The sequence below is a fragment of the Aspergillus lucknowensis genome (assembly GCF_044049455.1).
Source record: "Aspergillus lucknowensis strain CBS 449.75 chromosome Unknown BJX67scaffold_39, whole genome shotgun sequence".
Classification (NCBI taxonomy): Eukaryota; Fungi; Ascomycota; class Eurotiomycetes; order Eurotiales; family Aspergillaceae; genus Aspergillus; species Aspergillus lucknowensis.
Genome location: NW_027263583.1, coordinates 177740 through 194744, shown reverse-complemented (window position 1 = coordinate 194744; position 17005 = coordinate 177740). Strand labels below are relative to the sequence as shown.

General features: G+C 51.7%; 7 protein-coding genes across 7 annotated transcripts; 3 read left to right on the top strand and 4 right to left on the bottom strand.

Moving 5' to 3' along the window:
• Positions 1–897: 897 nt before the first annotated feature.
• Positions 898–1934, top strand: BJX67DRAFT_207450 (uncharacterized protein). Its single transcript, XM_071025528.1, has one exon. The coding sequence runs from the start codon at positions 1074–1076 to the stop codon at positions 1617–1619; it is 546 nt and encodes a 181-aa protein (XP_070883590.1). The 5' UTR covers positions 898–1073; the 3' UTR covers positions 1620–1934.
• On the top strand, positions 1930–3452 carry BJX67DRAFT_361007 (mitochondrial 54S ribosomal protein uL24m). The gene is made up of 2 exons (XM_071029825.1): positions 1930–2428; positions 2508–3452. The coding sequence occupies exons 1-2, from the start codon at positions 2012–2014 to the stop codon at positions 3276–3278; spliced, it is 1188 nt and encodes a 395-aa protein (XP_070883589.1). The 5' UTR covers positions 1930–2011; the 3' UTR covers positions 3279–3452.
• A 12-nt stretch (positions 3453–3464) lies between these two features.
• Positions 3465–5627, bottom strand: BJX67DRAFT_207447 (putative l-fucose permease). The gene is made up of 6 exons (XM_071025527.1): positions 5170–5627; positions 5003–5103; positions 4708–4925; positions 4311–4655; positions 4027–4257; positions 3465–3950 (listed from the first exon to the last, which is right to left on the bottom strand). The coding sequence occupies exons 1-6, from the start codon at positions 5302–5304 to the stop codon at positions 3580–3582; spliced, it is 1401 nt and encodes a 466-aa protein (XP_070883588.1). The 5' UTR covers positions 5305–5627; the 3' UTR covers positions 3465–3579.
• Positions 5628–6389: 762 nt separating this feature from the next.
• On the bottom strand, positions 6390–9666 carry BJX67DRAFT_383653 (calcium-transporting ATPase; the record flags this gene model as incomplete). The annotated part of the gene is made up of 5 exons (XM_071033499.1): positions 6390–6498; positions 6563–6885; positions 6936–9251; positions 9315–9472; positions 9549–9666. The coding sequence occupies 5 exons, from the start codon at positions 9664–9666 to the stop codon at positions 6390–6392; spliced, it is 3024 nt and encodes a 1007-aa protein (XP_070883587.1).
• A 1562-nt stretch (positions 9667–11228) lies between these two features.
• On the top strand, positions 11229–12454 carry BJX67DRAFT_383652 (14-3-3 adaptor artA-like protein; the record flags this gene model as incomplete). Its single annotated transcript, XM_071033498.1, has 7 exons — positions 11229–11257; positions 11325–11371; positions 11438–11457; positions 11527–11538; positions 11625–11899; positions 11959–12046; positions 12104–12454. The coding sequence occupies 7 exons, from the start codon at positions 11229–11231 to the stop codon at positions 12452–12454; spliced, it is 822 nt and encodes a 273-aa protein (XP_070883586.1).
• Positions 12455–12918: 464 nt separating this feature from the next.
• On the bottom strand, positions 12919–14193 carry BJX67DRAFT_207443 (eukaryotic translation initiation factor 3 subunit J). The gene is made up of 3 exons (XM_071025526.1): positions 14030–14193; positions 13882–13958; positions 12919–13802 (listed from the first exon to the last, which is right to left on the bottom strand). Exons 1-3 carry the CDS (start codon positions 14046–14048, stop codon positions 13098–13100), a joined length of 801 nt encoding a protein of 266 aa, XP_070883585.1. The 5' UTR covers positions 14049–14193; the 3' UTR covers positions 12919–13097.
• A 106-nt stretch (positions 14194–14299) lies between these two features.
• On the bottom strand, positions 14300–16375 carry aspf22 (enolase acuN). Its single transcript, XM_071029824.1, has 6 exons — positions 16243–16375; positions 15974–16109; positions 15853–15909; positions 15448–15787; positions 14947–15387; positions 14300–14894 (listed from the first exon to the last, which is right to left on the bottom strand). The coding sequence occupies exons 2-6, from the start codon at positions 16095–16097 to the stop codon at positions 14540–14542; spliced, it is 1317 nt and encodes a 438-aa protein (XP_070883584.1). The 5' UTR covers positions 16098–16109; positions 16243–16375; the 3' UTR covers positions 14300–14539.
• Between the last annotated feature and the right edge of the window lie 630 nt (positions 16376–17005).

Genomic DNA, 17005 nt, shown 5'->3' with positions numbered 1-17005 from the left:
TTTTTCACCTCAGGACTCTTTCAAGAAAAAATGTTCAGTAACAAAAGAAAACTCGACATTTTATCCTCTGATAGAACTTCCCTTCTTTGGAAAGAGGGAATTGATTCCTTCTCCTCCCTTTTCTGTTGCCTGGTGCCTAACAGAGTCCAGCCTATGAAAGCCACTGTGGCTGTGCGAAACCGTTTCGTATGAATCGTATTTTCCCTGTAATTCCAAGACACAACACGAAGCTCTGGCAGTTCTGGACCAGCCTCAGGTCCTTTTGTTGGAACCTCAGTTTTGGGAGCTGAAGACGAGGTTTCCTCGACCAGTCTTCTCATAAATTTCTCCAAATTGACTCACGCTGAGAATGAAGGGGAAAATAAACTGGCTCTCTTCCCCAACATGACATGGTTTGAACTCGAGCCAGCTGGCCATTTGAGCTCTCCCTCCTCTCAGCTTTGTCGGACAGCTCCGAGTCCTTCAAGTTAATGGGCGCTGGCCGCAGCCAGTCAGAACCCAGCTTGATCGGGCAAGTTGCTTTTTCTTTGATTCCTGCTGCGCTGTGTTGATTTCGCCTTGGACACCACCTGAGACCATTTATTGTTCGATGCACCCCAATTCCGCCCTCTTTTGAGTGCTGTTGGTGGCCGCGGCCTCAACATCCATGATCTCAATATATCCTGTTCCGAAAGGGAATGCAGCTTCATGGAACCTGCCGTGGGGAGTTTCATACAACCCATAGGCCGCCTCGTTACTCATGACCTGGCAGGAGTCGCTCCACAGGCTATGCTGCTGAGTCTGCGGCCAATTAATTGTTCACCCCTTTGGAGAAGGTTCTCTGTGCGACAGACAATATCCCCAGCACGCTCACAATGTGAAGTGGCAGCTGCATCTCTTCGCAACCCTCCGACACGCCGATGACGAGAGCGCCGAGCCGGAGCTGGTAAGGGTTCACTTCGACAATCCTGGATGAATCTCGCCAGCAACCGATCGTCTCAAGTCGTCATCTTCCTTCCCCCGAGGCCTTTGTGGCCCCAAATTTGATCCGAGTCCAGCTCGAAGTCCCCCATGCATGACATTTAAGAATAGGCATGTACTTGTCCTTGTCCTTCACTTCTGCCTCGAAACAATACGTGGCGTGCGAGATACTCCCTTGTCATAACCAGCAAAATTACGTGCCTTTGGTACAATGGAGCAGCAAAACTGCTTCAACAGCAGCAGTCACTGATGAGAAAAGGAATTTTGCACTTTCAGAAGTACCTGAATGCATTGCAAGCATCATCCATCGGCAACTCTCCTTTTCATCCCCAACTTTTGGCCTGTTTTCCTCCCTCCTGGACTGGCGAGACTGGGAACACCCCAACATTCAGCTTCAGACGTTCTGTAGCCTGGTTCATGTTCACGGCAAACACCCACTGTTCAAATCATACGATACAACGCCCTGCAAGATTGCAAGGCTCCCAAGGCGGAGTTGTCAGATTCAGCTTGAAGCGCAGCAAGGCCAGAAAAAGCTGACGCAGTGCCTTGCGCCATGCAACCGAGTTGGATCTTCTGCGTCGGTGGCTCGCTGCACCGACCCTGATATTCAAATAGCAGTGCGGGCTTCCGCAGGAAGGATACGCATTTTGCATGATTGATCGCGGGAGCTCCTACGAGATTGGGAGATCTCAAATGCCTGCGCACCTCGTGATTGGGGGAACAGGAGCTTCCGCCTGAGCGAGCTTGAACTTGGTTGTAGGATAGTACTCCGTAGGCTTGTTATTAAGTCTTACTCCCGAGAACGAGAGACGGATGGTAACAACAGGAATTAGACTAGAAGTGACAGCACCGATCGTTCTCCTACACAAGCAAACGTAGGGCAAAGCGCGCCTTGAGAGCGTCGTCTAGAGTTCAGCCGATGAACCTCCGCCCAAAACCAACACACGTGACCTCCACATCCGTGATTTTTGTTCCCCAAAAGTCCCCCATCACCATCCACCCGCAACCAGTCCCAACCACGACGCCATTCCCGGGCCCCGTCCGCGCCAAAATGCAGAAATTAATCCGCCGGACGGCCCTGGCCAGGAATCAGAGCCAGCGGAAAGCAATTCGGGCAGCCAAACAAGCCCAGCGTGATGAACTCAAAGACAGCCTGCGCCAGCGATTCGCCTACAACCGGGTCGAACTCGACAACATCCGTGCTGAGCGACTGCAACGCCGGGAAGATTGGATGCGAGGGCAACTTGCGCCCCAGCGGGATGCGGGACTTGATGCTAAACGCTTCGGAGCGTTGAATCCGCACGCAATGAGGCCACCACCTGTCCCGAAGCATCTGCGCAGGAAGTTCGTTAATCTCGCACCTGGGGATCGGGTTTGTCTTTTGAAAGGGAGGGATAAGGGGAAAATCAATGAGATAATTCGGGTGGATACGGAGACCGAGACTGTTACAGTTAAAGATCTCAATGTGGCATGTCTCTCTTACTTCCTTTCTCGCTCCTTTCCCCAACCTTTTATAATATCGACACTAACAAGATGGCGTGCCACAGTCCGACGTCCACTTTCCTGAATGGCTCAGCGAGCAATATGGCAACAAGTCTCCCTTCCAAACCATCCCCCTTCCCATCCCCATGGACGATGTCCGCCTAGTCGTCGCTCTAGATGACCCAGCAACCGGTCAGACACGCGACGTCCTAGTCGAGCACATCGTCGGCGGGGGCCCCTTCCTCGAGCGCGAACACGGTGTCGAAATTCCCCGACACACCCGCTACATCGCCGGCGAGAACATCGAAATCCCATGGCCGCGACAGGACCCACCAACCCTCAAGGACGAGGTCTGGGACACACTCCGCATGGAAGTCGAAACGCCAACCTGGGTGCCATCGCTGCATAAGCCGCCCTTTCCGCCTAGCGTACTCGACGAGCTGAGGAATAAATTCTCCAAATACCGTACGCGACATGATCCCAAGTTTGTGGAGCAAAAACGCTTGGAGGATCTCAAGCGGGAGTATATTCAAAGCAGATCTTTAGTAAGCGTGAGCGGAGAACATCGATCTGGGCGGTTGTCGCGAGACCAGAGCCGGAGGGCAAAGTGGTGGTGGAACACTCATGGCGCAGATATATGGGACAAAGCCATCAGCGGCAAAGCCGCGAAGGAAGGAACCCCGACCGAAAAACTCATAAGTCAAGAAATTCTGGAAAAAGGATACGTCCCTCAAACAATACTCAGCGAAGTCGTGGAAGGCAAGACCGTGGAATTCATCGAGGAATTCATGAGTAAGAATTCGACGCCATCGAAATCGACATCACAGTCTGTTTAAATGGGTTTTCTTCCTTTCCGGTTTCGTCTTACCTATTCTTTCTTACCCGTGTATCCTTTCCACTACTGTACCATAGATCATGAATGTATAAGGCCAAAATATGGGTACTGCTCCACGAGCAGAAATAAGCTCCCAGCATATATTCCCGAATATACAAAATTCATCGAGAGAAAAGAGTGTGTGCTCTGGTTATATGCATTCGATATTGACTCAACCCTCCCGAGTCTATACTATATCTCACTCATCAGTCATAAGAGTGTAGCCGTGCCATACGCCTACCGTATAGGCAATCAAAACATCTTTACCGATGATTAACCTCGGCCTTCTCACCTACAGCTTCCACGTCCTTCGAAACATCACTGTCCGGCTGCAACCCAATATCGCTCTCCCCAACCTTATCAACTGTTTCCCGGTACGGGGCCACGAAGTTCACCGCAACAGCATACGTCCAAGCAACGACCATGAACATCGTAGGGATGATAAAAGCAAACCCCGTGTCATTCCGCTGGTCAGCGACGTGCGCGAGGATCGGCGGGACGACAGCACCACCGCAGACACCGCCGACAATAAATCCCGATCCACGTTTATAGTGGCGGCCAAGGCCACGGATACCGAGGGCGACGATGGTAGGGAAACAGACGGATTCGAAGAAAAGTGTTAGGAAGAGCATCGCTGAGGACGGACGTTAGTTGAGTTTTCTAGGATTGATTCCGTTGATGTTGAAGGGTTTTAGGTTAGGGGTCCATACCAACTCCAGTTTCATTCCTCTGCGTGGTAGAAGCGGCACAGAACGCGACGACCCCTGAGAGATAGGCGAGGAAGACCCAGCGTGCTTTAATATGCTTCATTAAGAATGCGCCGAGGAAACGGCCAACCGTGAAGGCTGCTTGGGCTCCAGCCAGATATTTGGAGCCTGTAGAGCTGTCGGTCCCGGGCCACGTCTCGGTAGCATAATTGATGAAGTACGACGCAATGGCAACTAAACCACCGTTAGTCGGAAACGAGGCTCTAGCGGTGAAAGGGTGGAATTACCTTGGGCTCCTGTATAGGTGAATTGCGCAAGTGTGGCGTGGAAAAGTTTATAGTGCTTCCAGAACGGTTTCTCCTGTTCATCGACATGTGTAGTAGCGACCTGGAATGCCATGTCTTCGTCCGTGACTTCAGGAATGGTAGACAAGAAAAAGACAACGGCGAGACAAAACACGAACACACCAATGGCGAGGTATACCCATTGGACGCGCTTGAGCGAGTTGACAGAGTCTTGGGTATCCGTAAAGAAAACGAACGAGGCCAAAGCAGGCGCGACAACAGTGCCGATTCCATTGAACGCTTGAGCGAAGTTAATTCGGATTTCAGCGTACTTTGGCGGACCGCAAACTGCACACGACTTTTAGCTTACCCCCCGGGAATAGATCATTCTTAGTCTTACCGGCAAGATACGGATTAGCTGCTGTCTCGAGCGACCCCAGGCCCGAGCCAATGACAAATGTAGCAGCACAGAAACCCCCAAACGATTGGTTTAGACCAGCAGGCCACATGCAGAGTGCTCCGATGCCATAAAGGACCAAGCCGAAGATGAATACGGTTTTGTATCCATAGTGACGAAGGAGCCAGTTGGCATAGCCCAGGGAGGCAAGCGGGTAGGCGCTGCAGCCAAACAGGTCAGTTAGGTGCTCTGGTAGACCATATCGCATTCCGAATCCGTGGGACTGTCGAGTACGTACCCGAAATAAGCGGCCTGAAGTCCGGATGAACGTGTTTTCGTGATATGAAGCGTGAGCTGGAAGTGTTTGTTTAAAGTATCAAGCAAGCCGTACGCGAAGCCCTATCGTGCATTAGCAAAAGGGCCGGACGCCTCATTTCAGCGAGCTCTCGTGCGCAGCCTCCTTACCCAGAGAAAGAAGAGTATGGTGACAAGCGCAAGAGGCCAGAGACTTTGCCGTAAGGTAAGGCTCGCCGCAGATGTCGTCTTGCTATTATCGACCCGAAGCCCAGAGCGGGTTTTCAAGAAATCAATGAAACCCATTCTCGACAGATGAACAGCGAAATGGAGAATGACTTGAGAACGCGGGCAGGCGGTTACCGGGATGCAGCGTGCGAAACACCAGATCCACAGAGTCAAGAGTGACGCATGGGAGCAAGAAGCAGTCCAGGGTCTTATGTAGCTGTGGGCTTGCTCTGTGCAACACCACGAGAGCGAATAATAATGAACCACCCTCGCAGGGAGAGGCTGTTAGCACCTTCAGTGCGGGTGCATTATTTATTGGGTCGCCAATCGGTTGCATATCAGATAGCAATGGAAACAGGAGCTTCTCCTCATTCCCCCCATTTTTGTCCCTTCTGGAATTGCTCCCCGCGGTATTTGGGGAAGAACGGCAACCGTCAGTGGTGGGAGGGGGCGATCTTTGGCTCTCACCCCAGACCACCTTCGTTTCTGACCGTCCAGTCTGGGGAAGATCGCTGACCGGAATCCACCTCTCAAATGCACCACTTGCAGAAAAATTGCACGATCCCACCCTGACTGGCCCAGGGATTGGATCAACTGGCCCTCCACCTCGACGGTGGGATTCGGGACATTCGTTGGAGCCGTCAAATTTATCCGGCAAACCGAGACAGTGCAGCCGCCTGAATGTGGCAGGAAATTGGCATTCCCAAGGTTCGCCTCGCTCTGCATGATTATTCTCCCGAGGAGCTCGTCTTGCCCCACATCACAAGCCATGGAGATAGCGCTGGAGAAGAAAAGCGGTTGTGTTCTTCGGAAAATGATGTCCAATGACCGTCTTCGTATTGAATTTAACCCTGTTCAGTCGGGAAATTCCATGATTGAAGTATCCGCTGGAGTGGAGGGGAGGGACAGCCACGAGGCAAAAAGGAGGAAGCCACCTCCCACCAGACATGTGGCGGGCTCGAGGACGAGAGCCTTCAGTCATATCGTTGTCTCGGTTCTTCCCCAGTGGGACATTCGATCTCTGATATATTCATCTACCATGATACATACATGCATAACGTGTCCAAGAGGAGTAAAAGAAGAGCAAAAACTCGAGAGTCAATGTCTATATCTATCTCACAGACAACCGTTGGCGTCCGACCCATTGCCTTGCCAGCCAGCTTCTATGCGCTCTTGGGCTTCGATGCGGCTCCGTTCGCTTGCTCCAAAGGAGTAGCGATCGTAGAGTTATACAAGCGACGCTCCACCACTTTCAGAAGCTCATCAATGACACTGTGGCCAGTTAGTTAGCCCACGGAGGAGAAACGTAACCTGAGAGGGGCGAGGCAATGCTTACATCACAGGAGCACTGATGGCCAAAACGGCTTTCCACTCCAGCCAATTTAATGGGAGGATTGCGAATAAGCCCTGCAGGACGGGGATATATAGAATCGCAAAGTGGAGTGCCATCGACAGCAATATGGCATAAACAAGCATCATATTGTTCCAAAGGCCAAAAGTAAAGAGCGATGCACTGGACGAGAGAGCATTCATCGCATTCAGCATCTCTATCACGACAAGAATTGATAACGAAACAGTTGACGCAGAGCGCGACATCTCATTTGAGAACATTTCGCACCCGATTTCCGGGAACTCAGTGGAACATTTATGGAAGTGAGACTGTTCCTCTGTTAGCGTATTTGGGGAAACATCCATCAACCTAGACTCACCAGTTGCCAGAAAGAGACCTGGGGACCTTCGGGGTTGTAGAGAAACCACCAGACGTAGCCAAAGACAGTAGCCGCACCGACATAAGTGCCGATCACGAGGTATCTGAAGAGAAGCCAGCCGCCAACCAGGGGCTCATCGCGCTTCCTTGGAGGTCGCCGCATCACATCATGGTCGGGAGGGTTGAAAGACAGGGCGGTGGCAGGTAAGCCATCAGTGACCAGGTTGACCCACAGGAGCTGCACAGGAACCAGAGCCTCCGGCATACCCAAGGCGGCGGTCAAGAAAATGGATACCACCTCTCCAATATTAGATGAGATAAGGTACCGGATAAACTGCTGGGTATTGCTGTAAATCGATCGCCCTTCTTCAACGGCAACAGTAATGGTAGCAAAGTTGTCATCAGCAAGGACCATATCGGCAGCAAGCTTTGCTACATCAGTGCCTGTACCCATTGCGACCCCGATATCAGACTTCTTCAAAGCAGGAGCATCGTTGACACCGTCGCCAGTCATGGCAACAACATGGCCAAGAGATTGGAGGAGATCCACGAGTTTAGACTTGTGAGAAGGCTCGGTGCGCGAGAATAGGGACGCGGTCTTGACGGCCTCAAGTTGTTCACTATGGGAAAGACTATCGAATTCCCTTCCGGTGAAACTCTTGCCTTTAAGATTTTCGTTACTGCCGAACAGACCAATTTGACGGCAGATAGACTCTGCGGTGTTTCGGTTATCACCAGTGATGACAATCACTCGAATACCAGCCGCTCGGCACTTCTTGATGGAGTCAGAAACCTCCACACGAGGGGGGTCGAGCATTGCCACGAGTCCGATGAGAGTCATGTTCCGTTCCAGTTGCGAATATTCTTCAGATGTCTTGGCGTTGTGTAGAAGCGGATTTGCTGCCACATCATCCACGGTAGCCAAGGCAATCACACGAAGGCCGCGGTTTCCATATTCCACGACTTCGGTAGACAGGAGATCAAAGTGGGCTTTAGTGAGTGGTACGCGCGGGCCATTCGCTCCGAGACACACATAGGAGCACCGTTCAAGAATAGACTCGGGAGCGCCTTTAACTAGAAGTCTCTGGTCGTTACCCGTGCCTACCAGAACAGACATACTCTTCCGATCACGGGAAAACTCGTATGTTGCCTTCAAAGGCAAGCGCGATTCATAGTATTCACTCGAAACGTGGAGTTTCTGGGGGGCAGGCAAACTGAAAAGTTTCTTATTGATTGCAACATTGTCAGTGCCGATCTTCTCGACCAGAACGCGCAGGGCTCCTTCCGTGGGTTCGCCGATGCATGAGAACGTGCCCGTCTTATCATCCCAGGCGATCGTTGCAGCGTTGCAGCGAGCCATGACTTCAGTCATTTGTCGTATCGTCGATGAAGTGGCCGCCAAATCCGTAACAATCCTACCATTGGACGAAAGATTACCCTCAGGCGCGAAAGTTGTGCCCTCAACATCAATGACCTCGACATCAGCCCCAGATTGACTTAAGTAGACAATCTTTTCCACGCTCATTTGGTTGGTCGTCAAGGTGCCCGTTTTATCAGAGCAGATCACACTGCAGCTACCCAGCGTCTCAACGGAAGGCAGCGAGCGGACAACGGCATTCTTTTGCGCCATCTTTCGAGTCCCAAGAGCCAAACAAGTGGTAATGACGACAGCCAGGCCTTCCGGAATGGCTGCCACTCCAAGAGACACGGCTATCTTGAGGTAATAAATGGCGCCCTTGGCCCAACCACCATGAGAGGGGTCATTGAAATGTTCGGCATTGATGACCCAGACCAGAATACAAATGACTGTGATAACTTTGGCGAGCATGTCACCAAAATCGTTCAGTTTCTGTTTCAGCGGTGTCGGCTCCGAAATCTGAGAGGTGATGCTTTCGTGGATGTCCCCAATCGCGGTCGAGGTACCAGTCAAGACAACGATAGCTGTAGCATTCCCGTTCACGACGGTGGTGCCCGAGAAAAGGATATTGGTTTGATCTTGCTTGACAGCCTGCTTATCGTTGACCGGACGAGTGTCTTTGGATACACTCTCACTTTCGCCAGTAAGGATAGCCTGATCCACCCTAAAACTGTTGCTGTGAATAGCAAGAAGCCTGCAATCGGCGGGCACACGGTCTCCAACCGCAACGTGGACAATGTCTCCAGGCACCAGGTCCTCAGCCTTGACGCGCCCAACCGTGCCATCCCTAACCACAGTGGCCTCATTCGCAGAGTATTCTTGTAGAGCCGCAATTGCCTTCTCGGCACTGCTTTCCTGAGTCACGCCGACAATCGCGTTAAGGATTAAGATAGTCAGAATCTAGGACGCGCAGAATACGTCAGTATAACATTGTAGATAATCCCAACTTGCTTGGATACGTACCACTGCAGGGTCAACAAAGGCGGTCCAGTCGTCACCGTCCTCGAAAAGAGCCAGTACAAACGAAATTGCCGCTGAGCCTAGAAGGATAAGGACGAGCTGGTCTTTGAACTGTTCGAGCACGAGCTCCCATAGAGGGGTTGGGGGATCTTCCGCGAGTGCTAACGGCAAGGAAGATAGCCAGTTAGCGCGTTCCCATCCAAGTCTCCTTGTTTTCACGTCCGGGTTGAAACGCACCGTTTGGACCGTATTCCTGTCTCGCTTTGGACACTTGCGCACTGGACAAGCCAGATCGCTCGGAGACACCGAAATACTTCAGCACCTCCGCTGACGATTGAAGGAAAGAACGCTTCATGGCCGACTATAGAGATCGGATAGTTGACCAGAACCGAGCAACACAAACCGAAAGGAGCGGACAGGGTGTGAGGGGAGAGGAAAATCCTGGTCTGATGAGATCAGGACATGAAGACCAGGACAGGTGGCCGAATGGAGAGAGTGGAGGCCGGGAAGCTTGGAGAGTTCCTCGTCGGGAAAGATCTAGAAGAAATAAAAATGGACCCAAGGCAAGGGAGGCAAAGTCAAGATCCGAGACGAACTAATGCAGAGCTGGGTTTTGATTCTAAGCCTTGGAGCTCTGTTATTATGACCGAATCAACTAAAAAAAGAAATAAAAGACTAAGAACAGGAGTCCTCAAGGAATCGCTCGGGATTCCAAGAGAGGATACATATCTCTTGCACTCCGAGAGTCCGGTCGAGAAGCTGGATCTGGAACGGACCAGGCACTCAACGTGTTCTCTTTGATTTTGGCGGAAAACTTCCGGGACAACGGAGGATGACCAAACGGCAGGGCTGAACGGTACAGGTATCGTTCCCCTCCTTTCGTACCCTCTCATCATGATGGTCTTCAAGTTGTCTCTCACCCTCAACTCGACCGCCACCGTAATAATACAGACAGAATCCTGCGGTGTACAACCCTCACTTCCAACTTGAAGTCTCTCGTTTACTGTGTAGCTTCTCAGCAGCTCCTACAGAAATGCCACCCTTCCAAATACCTCCCTCCATTGCGTCGAGATGTAATAATCATTCTACCATGATAATGCCGCGAAAAGCTGCATGAATATTCTGATGCCTTGTATCAGATCCACAGCCAAGACGATCCGGGGTGGTTCTCAGCTGGGAAGAACCAGTCGGCACTCTCCAAGAAAAATGGATCCGGACAAACCTGGGAGCTCAAATCAGTGATCGGTCAAAGAATGCGAAAGTCCGCCTGCTCAAGCGTAGAGAGCCAGGGCTCCGCATCATGACGGGAACCGAAACGATCGAGCTGTACCGAGTGGGCGCGGTGACTTGTGAGGCAGTTGTTTGAGGGCAGGCTCAAGACAGAGCCGAATCATGTTCATGTGACTAGTCATGTGATGTGGCCGTGGCTGAGAGGTCAAGTGACCAGTGTCTGGCTGACTCGCTGCTTCTGCCTCAGGCAGCACACTACGCCCCTCAAGGATAGAGCTGCAAACTAAACAAACACCGGGCTGGCGCTTTCTCGCTAAGCTGGCCTGGCCATCATCTCACCGTTGTTCATCACTGGTTGCTGGAAGGAATCACATCTGCCAGAACCTCTTGTCGTTTCCCCCCAAAACTTCATCCCTCTTTTGCTTCCAGCTTCGCGATTCCACGTCCTCCATTTCTTCTACCACAGCTCACCCATCTCCATCCACACACCTATCTCCTTACTCCCGATCTCAGTATAATTGTCTACTATGGCTTCTGAGGTATGTTATTCTCAGCCCAACCCCTCCATCTGGTGTTATCAATCCAGTATGAGCTTCACGATGTAACTGCTCTCCTTTTGCCCTGTCTCCGTCCGCTATATCATCTTGCTTCACACCGACATTTTCTTTCAGTTTCTGCCTCTAACTAATGGCGCTCGACCTCCTACAGCGTGAGAAGTAAGGGTCTAGACTTTCTGGGTTTCCCCAGATAAGAGTCGAGCTAACACCCCTCCTCTTCCTTCAGCAAGACGTTCCTCGCCCGCCTGTGCGAGCAGGCCGAACGTTACGATGGTAAGATAGCCAGTACTGATTTTAATATGCGTTGCTTTCCAGTGCTAACGCGTGGTCCTGCGATAGAAATGGTCACGTACATGAAGGTGAGTCGCTAGCCGCCCACTCGGGATCGTCTGGCATATTATGGACACCGCCACTGACACATCTTTCAGGAAGTCGCCAACGTACGCATATCTCCCACGCGTTGTTTTGCGAGAGCCTCTTCCCCTCCCTCTACCTATCGCAGTCCCACTTGCTGACACGGTTTCAGATCGGAGGCGAGCTTTCTGTTGACGAACGTAACCTACTGTCTGTCGCCTACAAGAACGTTGTTGGTACTCGCCGTGCCTCGTGGCGTATCATTTCTTCCATCGAGCAGAAGGAGGAATCCAAGGGCTCTGACCAGCACGTCACCATCATCCGTGAATACCGTCAGAAGATCGAGGCCGAGCTGGAGAGGGTTTGCCAGGATGTTCTTGATGTGCTCGACCAGTCCCTCATTCCTAAGGCTGAGACTGGAGAGTCTAAAGTGTTTTATTTCAAGATGTGCGTCGTTTCTCTGAACCCAGCGGTGTCAGGTGTTTGATGGCTCATTCGAGAGATAGGAAGGGTGATTACCACCGCTACCTTGCTGAATTTGCTTCTGGAAACAAGCGCAAGGTTGCTGCTACTGCTGCCCACGAGGCTTACAAGGTCTGATTTCACTGTTTGTATTGACTCTAACGCGTCAATCCTGATCCGTTGCAACAGAACGCGACCGATGTTGCTCAGACCGAACTCACTCCTACCCACCCCATCCGCCTGGGCCTCGCCCTGAACTTCTCCGTTTTCTACTACGAGATCTTGAACTCTCCTGACCGTGCCTGCCATCTTGCCAAGCAGGCTTTCGATGATGCTATTGCGGAGCTTGACTCTCTCTCCGAGGAGAGCTATCGTGACAGCACCCTGATCATGCAGCTTTTGCGTGACAACCTTACCCTGTGGACTTCGTCCGATGGCAACGAGCCCGAGAACGTATCTGCTCCCAAGGAGGAAAAGCCTGAGGAGGAGGCTGCTGCTCCTGAGGAGAAGCCGGAGGAACCCAAGGCGGCTGAGTCGTAAGGGCGGTAATTGCTTTTTCTCTTCTTTGTTGTATCAAAAAACCGCGTTATGTGCTCGGCGTGCCTCTTGGGCGTGCGAATACTCCCCCTACAAGTGTTTAACGAAGGTCTGTTTTAGCTGCGTAACGGGTTTGGACCGGCACTCATCTTCCACTTATTCGGGATCATCTGGGTCGGCCGGCGGAGTTTGACATTCGGAGAGCGAAGGAAAGGGGTCGAGTGGAATTATCTATCTCTCTTTTATTCTCTCTTTTTATTCCCACCCCAGCAAGATACAATGTGTTAGTTCACGTTTTGTCACTCACCCATCCCCAACCGCTATCCCCCTTACCCCTTTCCTTCCTGTTGCTCCCAATAAACCATAAGCCACGGGCTTGAAATATCTGAATTCAAGTCGTCGATACCATTATGGCTTTTGTCTGTAGACGGTAAGCAGACTACGTCTCCGCAAAGTAATTCTATCGAATGATTATACAGTACCCGGACTGGGCAGGATTGGAAGGACTATGTTTGTCTGGGTGGATGGATATACAAGACATGAGAGGGCAAGTAAAAAAAAGTAGATGTCGATCTATCCTATGTATGACGTTTGACCGAGGCATGAGGAAATAGAAGAGAAGATAAAGAAGTGGAGGAGAGCAAAATCACATAAAATCATCATCATCCAAGCCATCATCGTCATAAGAGGTTGTCTCAATCTTGTTTTCCCTCGACGCAACAAGAGACACCTTCGTCTTTGCCGCCTTAGTCTTCTTATTCCCCTTATCCGCCGCCCTCTCCTCCTTCATCTTCTCATTACTCAACGTCGTCAGCGCACTGGCCACCTTCTTAATATCCCCACTTGGCAACTCCTTCGCAAGCTGCTTCGCAAACTCCGGCAACCAAAGTGCGTACTGTGGCTTCTTGCTCTGTGCGCTTAATAGAGGCGCAAGTGTACTCGTCAACTTCGCAAACTGATCCTTGGTCGTAGGCTTGAACAGCGGCATTGCCGAGAGATCAACCGCCTGCGTGGGGTCCCCAGAGGCATCGTGAACGACGATCGTCTTGCTCGTTCCCCTGTTGCGATTCAGGTCGATATCCCCAAAGAGGTCCTCCGCGTGCTTGAGGTCGGAGTCTTTCTCTGTGCGGCGGAGACGAGCGCGTTTCTCCGCCTCGTCTTCTGACTCTTCTGACTCCTCGGCTTCTTGCACGGCCTTCCGGCGCGTCTCTTGATGCTCTGCTATCCGCTGTCCTTTGCTCTTCTTCTTTGCGGCGGCTTCAGCTTCGGCTTTGGCCTTGGCTTCTGCGGCCTTTGCGGCTTTTTCACGCTCTACTTCGCTGTCTTCGGCGGCGTCCCAGGAGTCGAGGACCTGTCAGAAGATAGTCGGTTAGATTGATCGGATTGTGAAAAGACAAAAAAGAAAAGGAACCAAAAAGGGGATTTAATACATCTTCTTCCTCCTCATCGTCGAATCGGCGGCGGGCAGCAACAGGAGGGGGGGAAACGCTCTCTTCCTCTTCGTCGTCTGTTGCAAAATCAAGATTAGCACTCTGCTCGCGGGGCAAGTTGAGAACAAAGTGAATAATTTGAACTCACCCCACTTCGATGGCGCCATAGTGGCTGGATGATATCAAGAGGAGATAGCTCTTAAAGGCCGTTTCACAACAAAGGATATATACGCAAAAGGAGGGATTTGTCGTGGCTTGGAAGACGGTCGCTGGGGTGGTTTTGGAGCAAACAAAAGTCCTGTTCTTTCGCCGACAAAACGTCTTGGTGGGGCGGGTGATAGATCACGTGTTATTATAGAGAACAACGACGAAAGTGCATAAAGCGGTGTTATTGATTCCTCAACTACGGTGATAAAACTTTTGGAAAACTTTTCATTAAGCCACTATATCATGTAACTAGCTGATAGACTTGTCATCATAAATTCTCCCTTCACGGCTCCCTGTCACGCAGCCCAATGATCCAGCCGTTTTGCTGAATCGAGGTGCAAGCATAGAAGGCTTGATTCGTGCCATTTGAGTTGCTAATCCAATCTTCCCCAAAAGTGCGTCTAATCGGTGGGGTTGGTTCGCACCAACTTCATCCGGCTCACACCCGCATTTACAGGTTGACAGCCTTGCGGAAACTCTCACCAGCATAGATGGCGTTGGCACCGAGTTCCTCCTCAATACGGAGGATCTGGTTCAGCTTGGCGAGACGCTCAGACCGGGCAGGCGCACCAGTCTTGATTTGTCCGGAGCGGAGACCGACGGAGATGTCGGCAATGGTGACATCCTCAGTCTCACCAGAGCGGTGGGAGACCATAACGCCCCATCCATCGGCGTAGGAGTCCTTGGCAGCCTGAATGGACTCGGTAAGAGTACCAATCTGGTTGACCTTGAGCAGAAGGGCGTTGCACGACTTGAGCTCAATGGCCTTTTTGATGCGGAGGGGGTTGGTGACAGTCAAGTCATCACTATAGAATTGGGGTTAGAAAACTAGTTTCACAAATTCAAGCTGGCACGTACCCAACGATCTGGAAGTCGGAAGTCTTGTAGAAGTAGCTCCAGGCCTCCCAGTCATCTTCAGCGAAGGGATCTTCGATACTGACAATGGGGTACTTGGAGGCAAGAGACTTGTAGAGGTCGGCAAGTTGCTCGTAAGTGAGCCATTTGGAGGGGTCGCTCTCCGGGTTCTTGAAGTCCAGGTCGTACTTCTTCTCGTCAGCCTTGTAGAACTCGCTGGAGGCAACATCCATAGCGATGTGAATCTTGCCGGTGTAGCCGGCCTGCTCGATGGCCTCGGTGATCAGGTCGAGAGCCTCCTCGGCAGTCTGAATATCAGGAGCAACACCACCCTCATCACCAACATTGCCCGCAGACTGGCCGTACTTCTTCTTGGCGAGCGCCTTGAGCTTGTGGTAGACTTCAGCACCCTGGCGGAGACCCTCAGAGAAGGACGAAGCGGTGCTGGCTAATGTTAGTACAGTTAAAACCGCCGATGCCGGTGTTAATGCACGGAGAACTTACTCGGGAACAATCATGAATTCCTGGAAAGCTAGACGGCCACCTGCGTGGGAGCCACCGTTCAGAACATTCTGGAAAGGGACGGGGAGGACATAGGGCTTCTTGGTTCCAGCCAAGTCGGAGATGTGAGCGTAGAGAGGGACACCCTTCTCGGCAGCACCAGCCTTGGCAATGGCAAGACTGACGCCGAGGATAGCGTTCGCACCGAGCTTAGCCTTGTTGGGGGTTCCGTCGAGCTTGTTGAGGAACTCGTCAACCTTGGATTGTTCCTTCACATCGAGGTTCTCCTTGATGACGGCGGGAGCAATGACTTCGTTGACATTCTTAACGGCGGTCAGAACACCTATTCCGGGGAGCGCGGCCGGTCAGCATTTGGCTAAGCAATGAGAGGTTGGTGATGCAACGCACCCTTTCCGAGCCACTTCGACTTGTCACCATCACGGAGCTCGTGGGCCTCGTGCTGACCTGGTGTTGAACGTCAGCATCGCCAATATTCTTCAGATACGAGGCAATTGCCAAGATTACACACCGGTGGAAGCTCCAGAAGGAACAATAGCACGATGAAGACCAGTCTCGGTGACGACGTCAACCTCAACAGTGGGGTTACCACGAGAGTCGTACACGGAGCGGGCGTGGATCTTAGAGATAGGCATTATTTTGAGGAACTGTACGTCGAGAGTCAGAGAGAAGAAGGAAAATTTCAAAGACACCTGGCCAGAAATCGGTAACAAATTTAACAGAAGGCGGAAGGGAAATAGTTGCTGGGAGCGGATAAACAGGCGGGGGGATGTTGTTCACCGATGGCCCAAAAAGAGTGATGCGAGGGATGGAGTCGTCCGGTCAGTCATTGATGGGTCGAAGCCACATGGGCTCGATCCTCAGAGACGGGCCATTGTGAGGGATCATACCGGTAACGCAATATCGAAATGGAGTGGCGGTGATGGGGGCAGGAGTACCTCTCTTGAGAATAATGAAGAGGGGCCAAGTTCAAGCTGGCGAGATGGTGGGGTAGTTACAGAGCGCAGAGAGAGAGAGAGAGAGAGCCTCAGCTAGGTATAAGAGAGAGATGGACCTTACCAGACCTTGGGGGTGACGGGATGAGCAAAAGCAACAGCGACGATCGGAACTACTACGAAAGACTGACAATAATTGGGTTGGAAACGGCAGGTTCTTGTACTCAACTCACGGGAAAGCTCAAGGTCCACGGGTCTCTTCCTCCGAATCTTTCCAAGGCGATGGTGGGGCAGCAACCGCCTGCTTGTTGGCTCAGAAGGCTTCATTGACGCTCTACAGCGAGATCTTCCGTGCTCCCTCGGCGTAAGGCGGGTGACGGGATGCTCGTGGGAATCAATTTGGATCATTCATCCTAATATAGGTCTCGAGGTTTTTGTGCTACGGTATACAGCTTCATGCTCGACCCGAAAACCTGGAAGGCGCAATTGCACTCGATCGAGTAGGTAAGTAGGCTCGTAGACTCAGAGATCACAACCCCCCTCACGCCAGTGAACCAAGTGTTCGATCAGGAAAGGAAGCATTGCTGTTGTAGCCTCAGGGCCCTCGT

Excerpts from the sequence above, each read along its gene's own strand:
- BJX67DRAFT_207450 (XM_071025528.1), top strand. The coding sequence starts at position 1,074 with ATGTACTTGTCCTTGTCCTTCACTTCTGCCTCGAAACAATACGTGGCG.
- BJX67DRAFT_361007 (XM_071029825.1), top strand. The coding sequence starts at position 2,012 with ATGCAGAAATTAATCCGCCGGACGGCCCTGGCCAGGAATCAGAGCCAG. Across the intron at positions 2,429-2,507 it reads CAGTTAAAGATCTCAATGTG|TCCGACGTCCACTTTCCTGA; the intron begins GCATGTCTCTCT and ends GGCGTGCCACAG.
- BJX67DRAFT_207447 (XM_071025527.1), bottom strand. The coding sequence starts at position 5,304 with ATGGGTTTCATTGATTTCTTGAAAACCCGCTCTGGGCTTCGGGTCGAT. Across the intron at positions 5,104-5,169 it reads CCATACTCTTCTTTCTCTGG|GGCTTCGCGTACGGCTTGCT; the intron begins GTAAGGAGGCTG and ends AATGCACGATAG. Across the intron at positions 4,656-4,707 it reads AGCTAATCCGTATCTTGCCG|TTTGCGGTCCGCCAAAGTAC; the intron begins GTAAGACTAAGA and ends AGTCGTGTGCAG.
- BJX67DRAFT_207443 (XM_071025526.1), bottom strand. Across the intron at positions 13,803-13,881 it reads ACGATGAGGAGGAAGAAGAT|GTCCTCGACTCCTGGGACGC; the intron begins GTATTAAATCCC and ends ATCTTCTGACAG.
- aspf22 (XM_071029824.1), bottom strand. The coding sequence starts at position 16,097 with ATGCCTATCTCTAAGATCCACGCCCGCTCCGTGTACGACTCTCGTGGT. Across the intron at positions 15,388-15,447 it reads GAATTCATGATTGTTCCCGA|CACCGCTTCGTCCTTCTCTG; the intron begins GTAAGTTCTCCG and ends AACATTAGCCAG. Across the intron at positions 14,895-14,946 it reads TCCGACTTCCAGATCGTTGG|TGATGACTTGACTGTCACCA; the intron begins GTACGTGCCAGC and ends CCAATTCTATAG.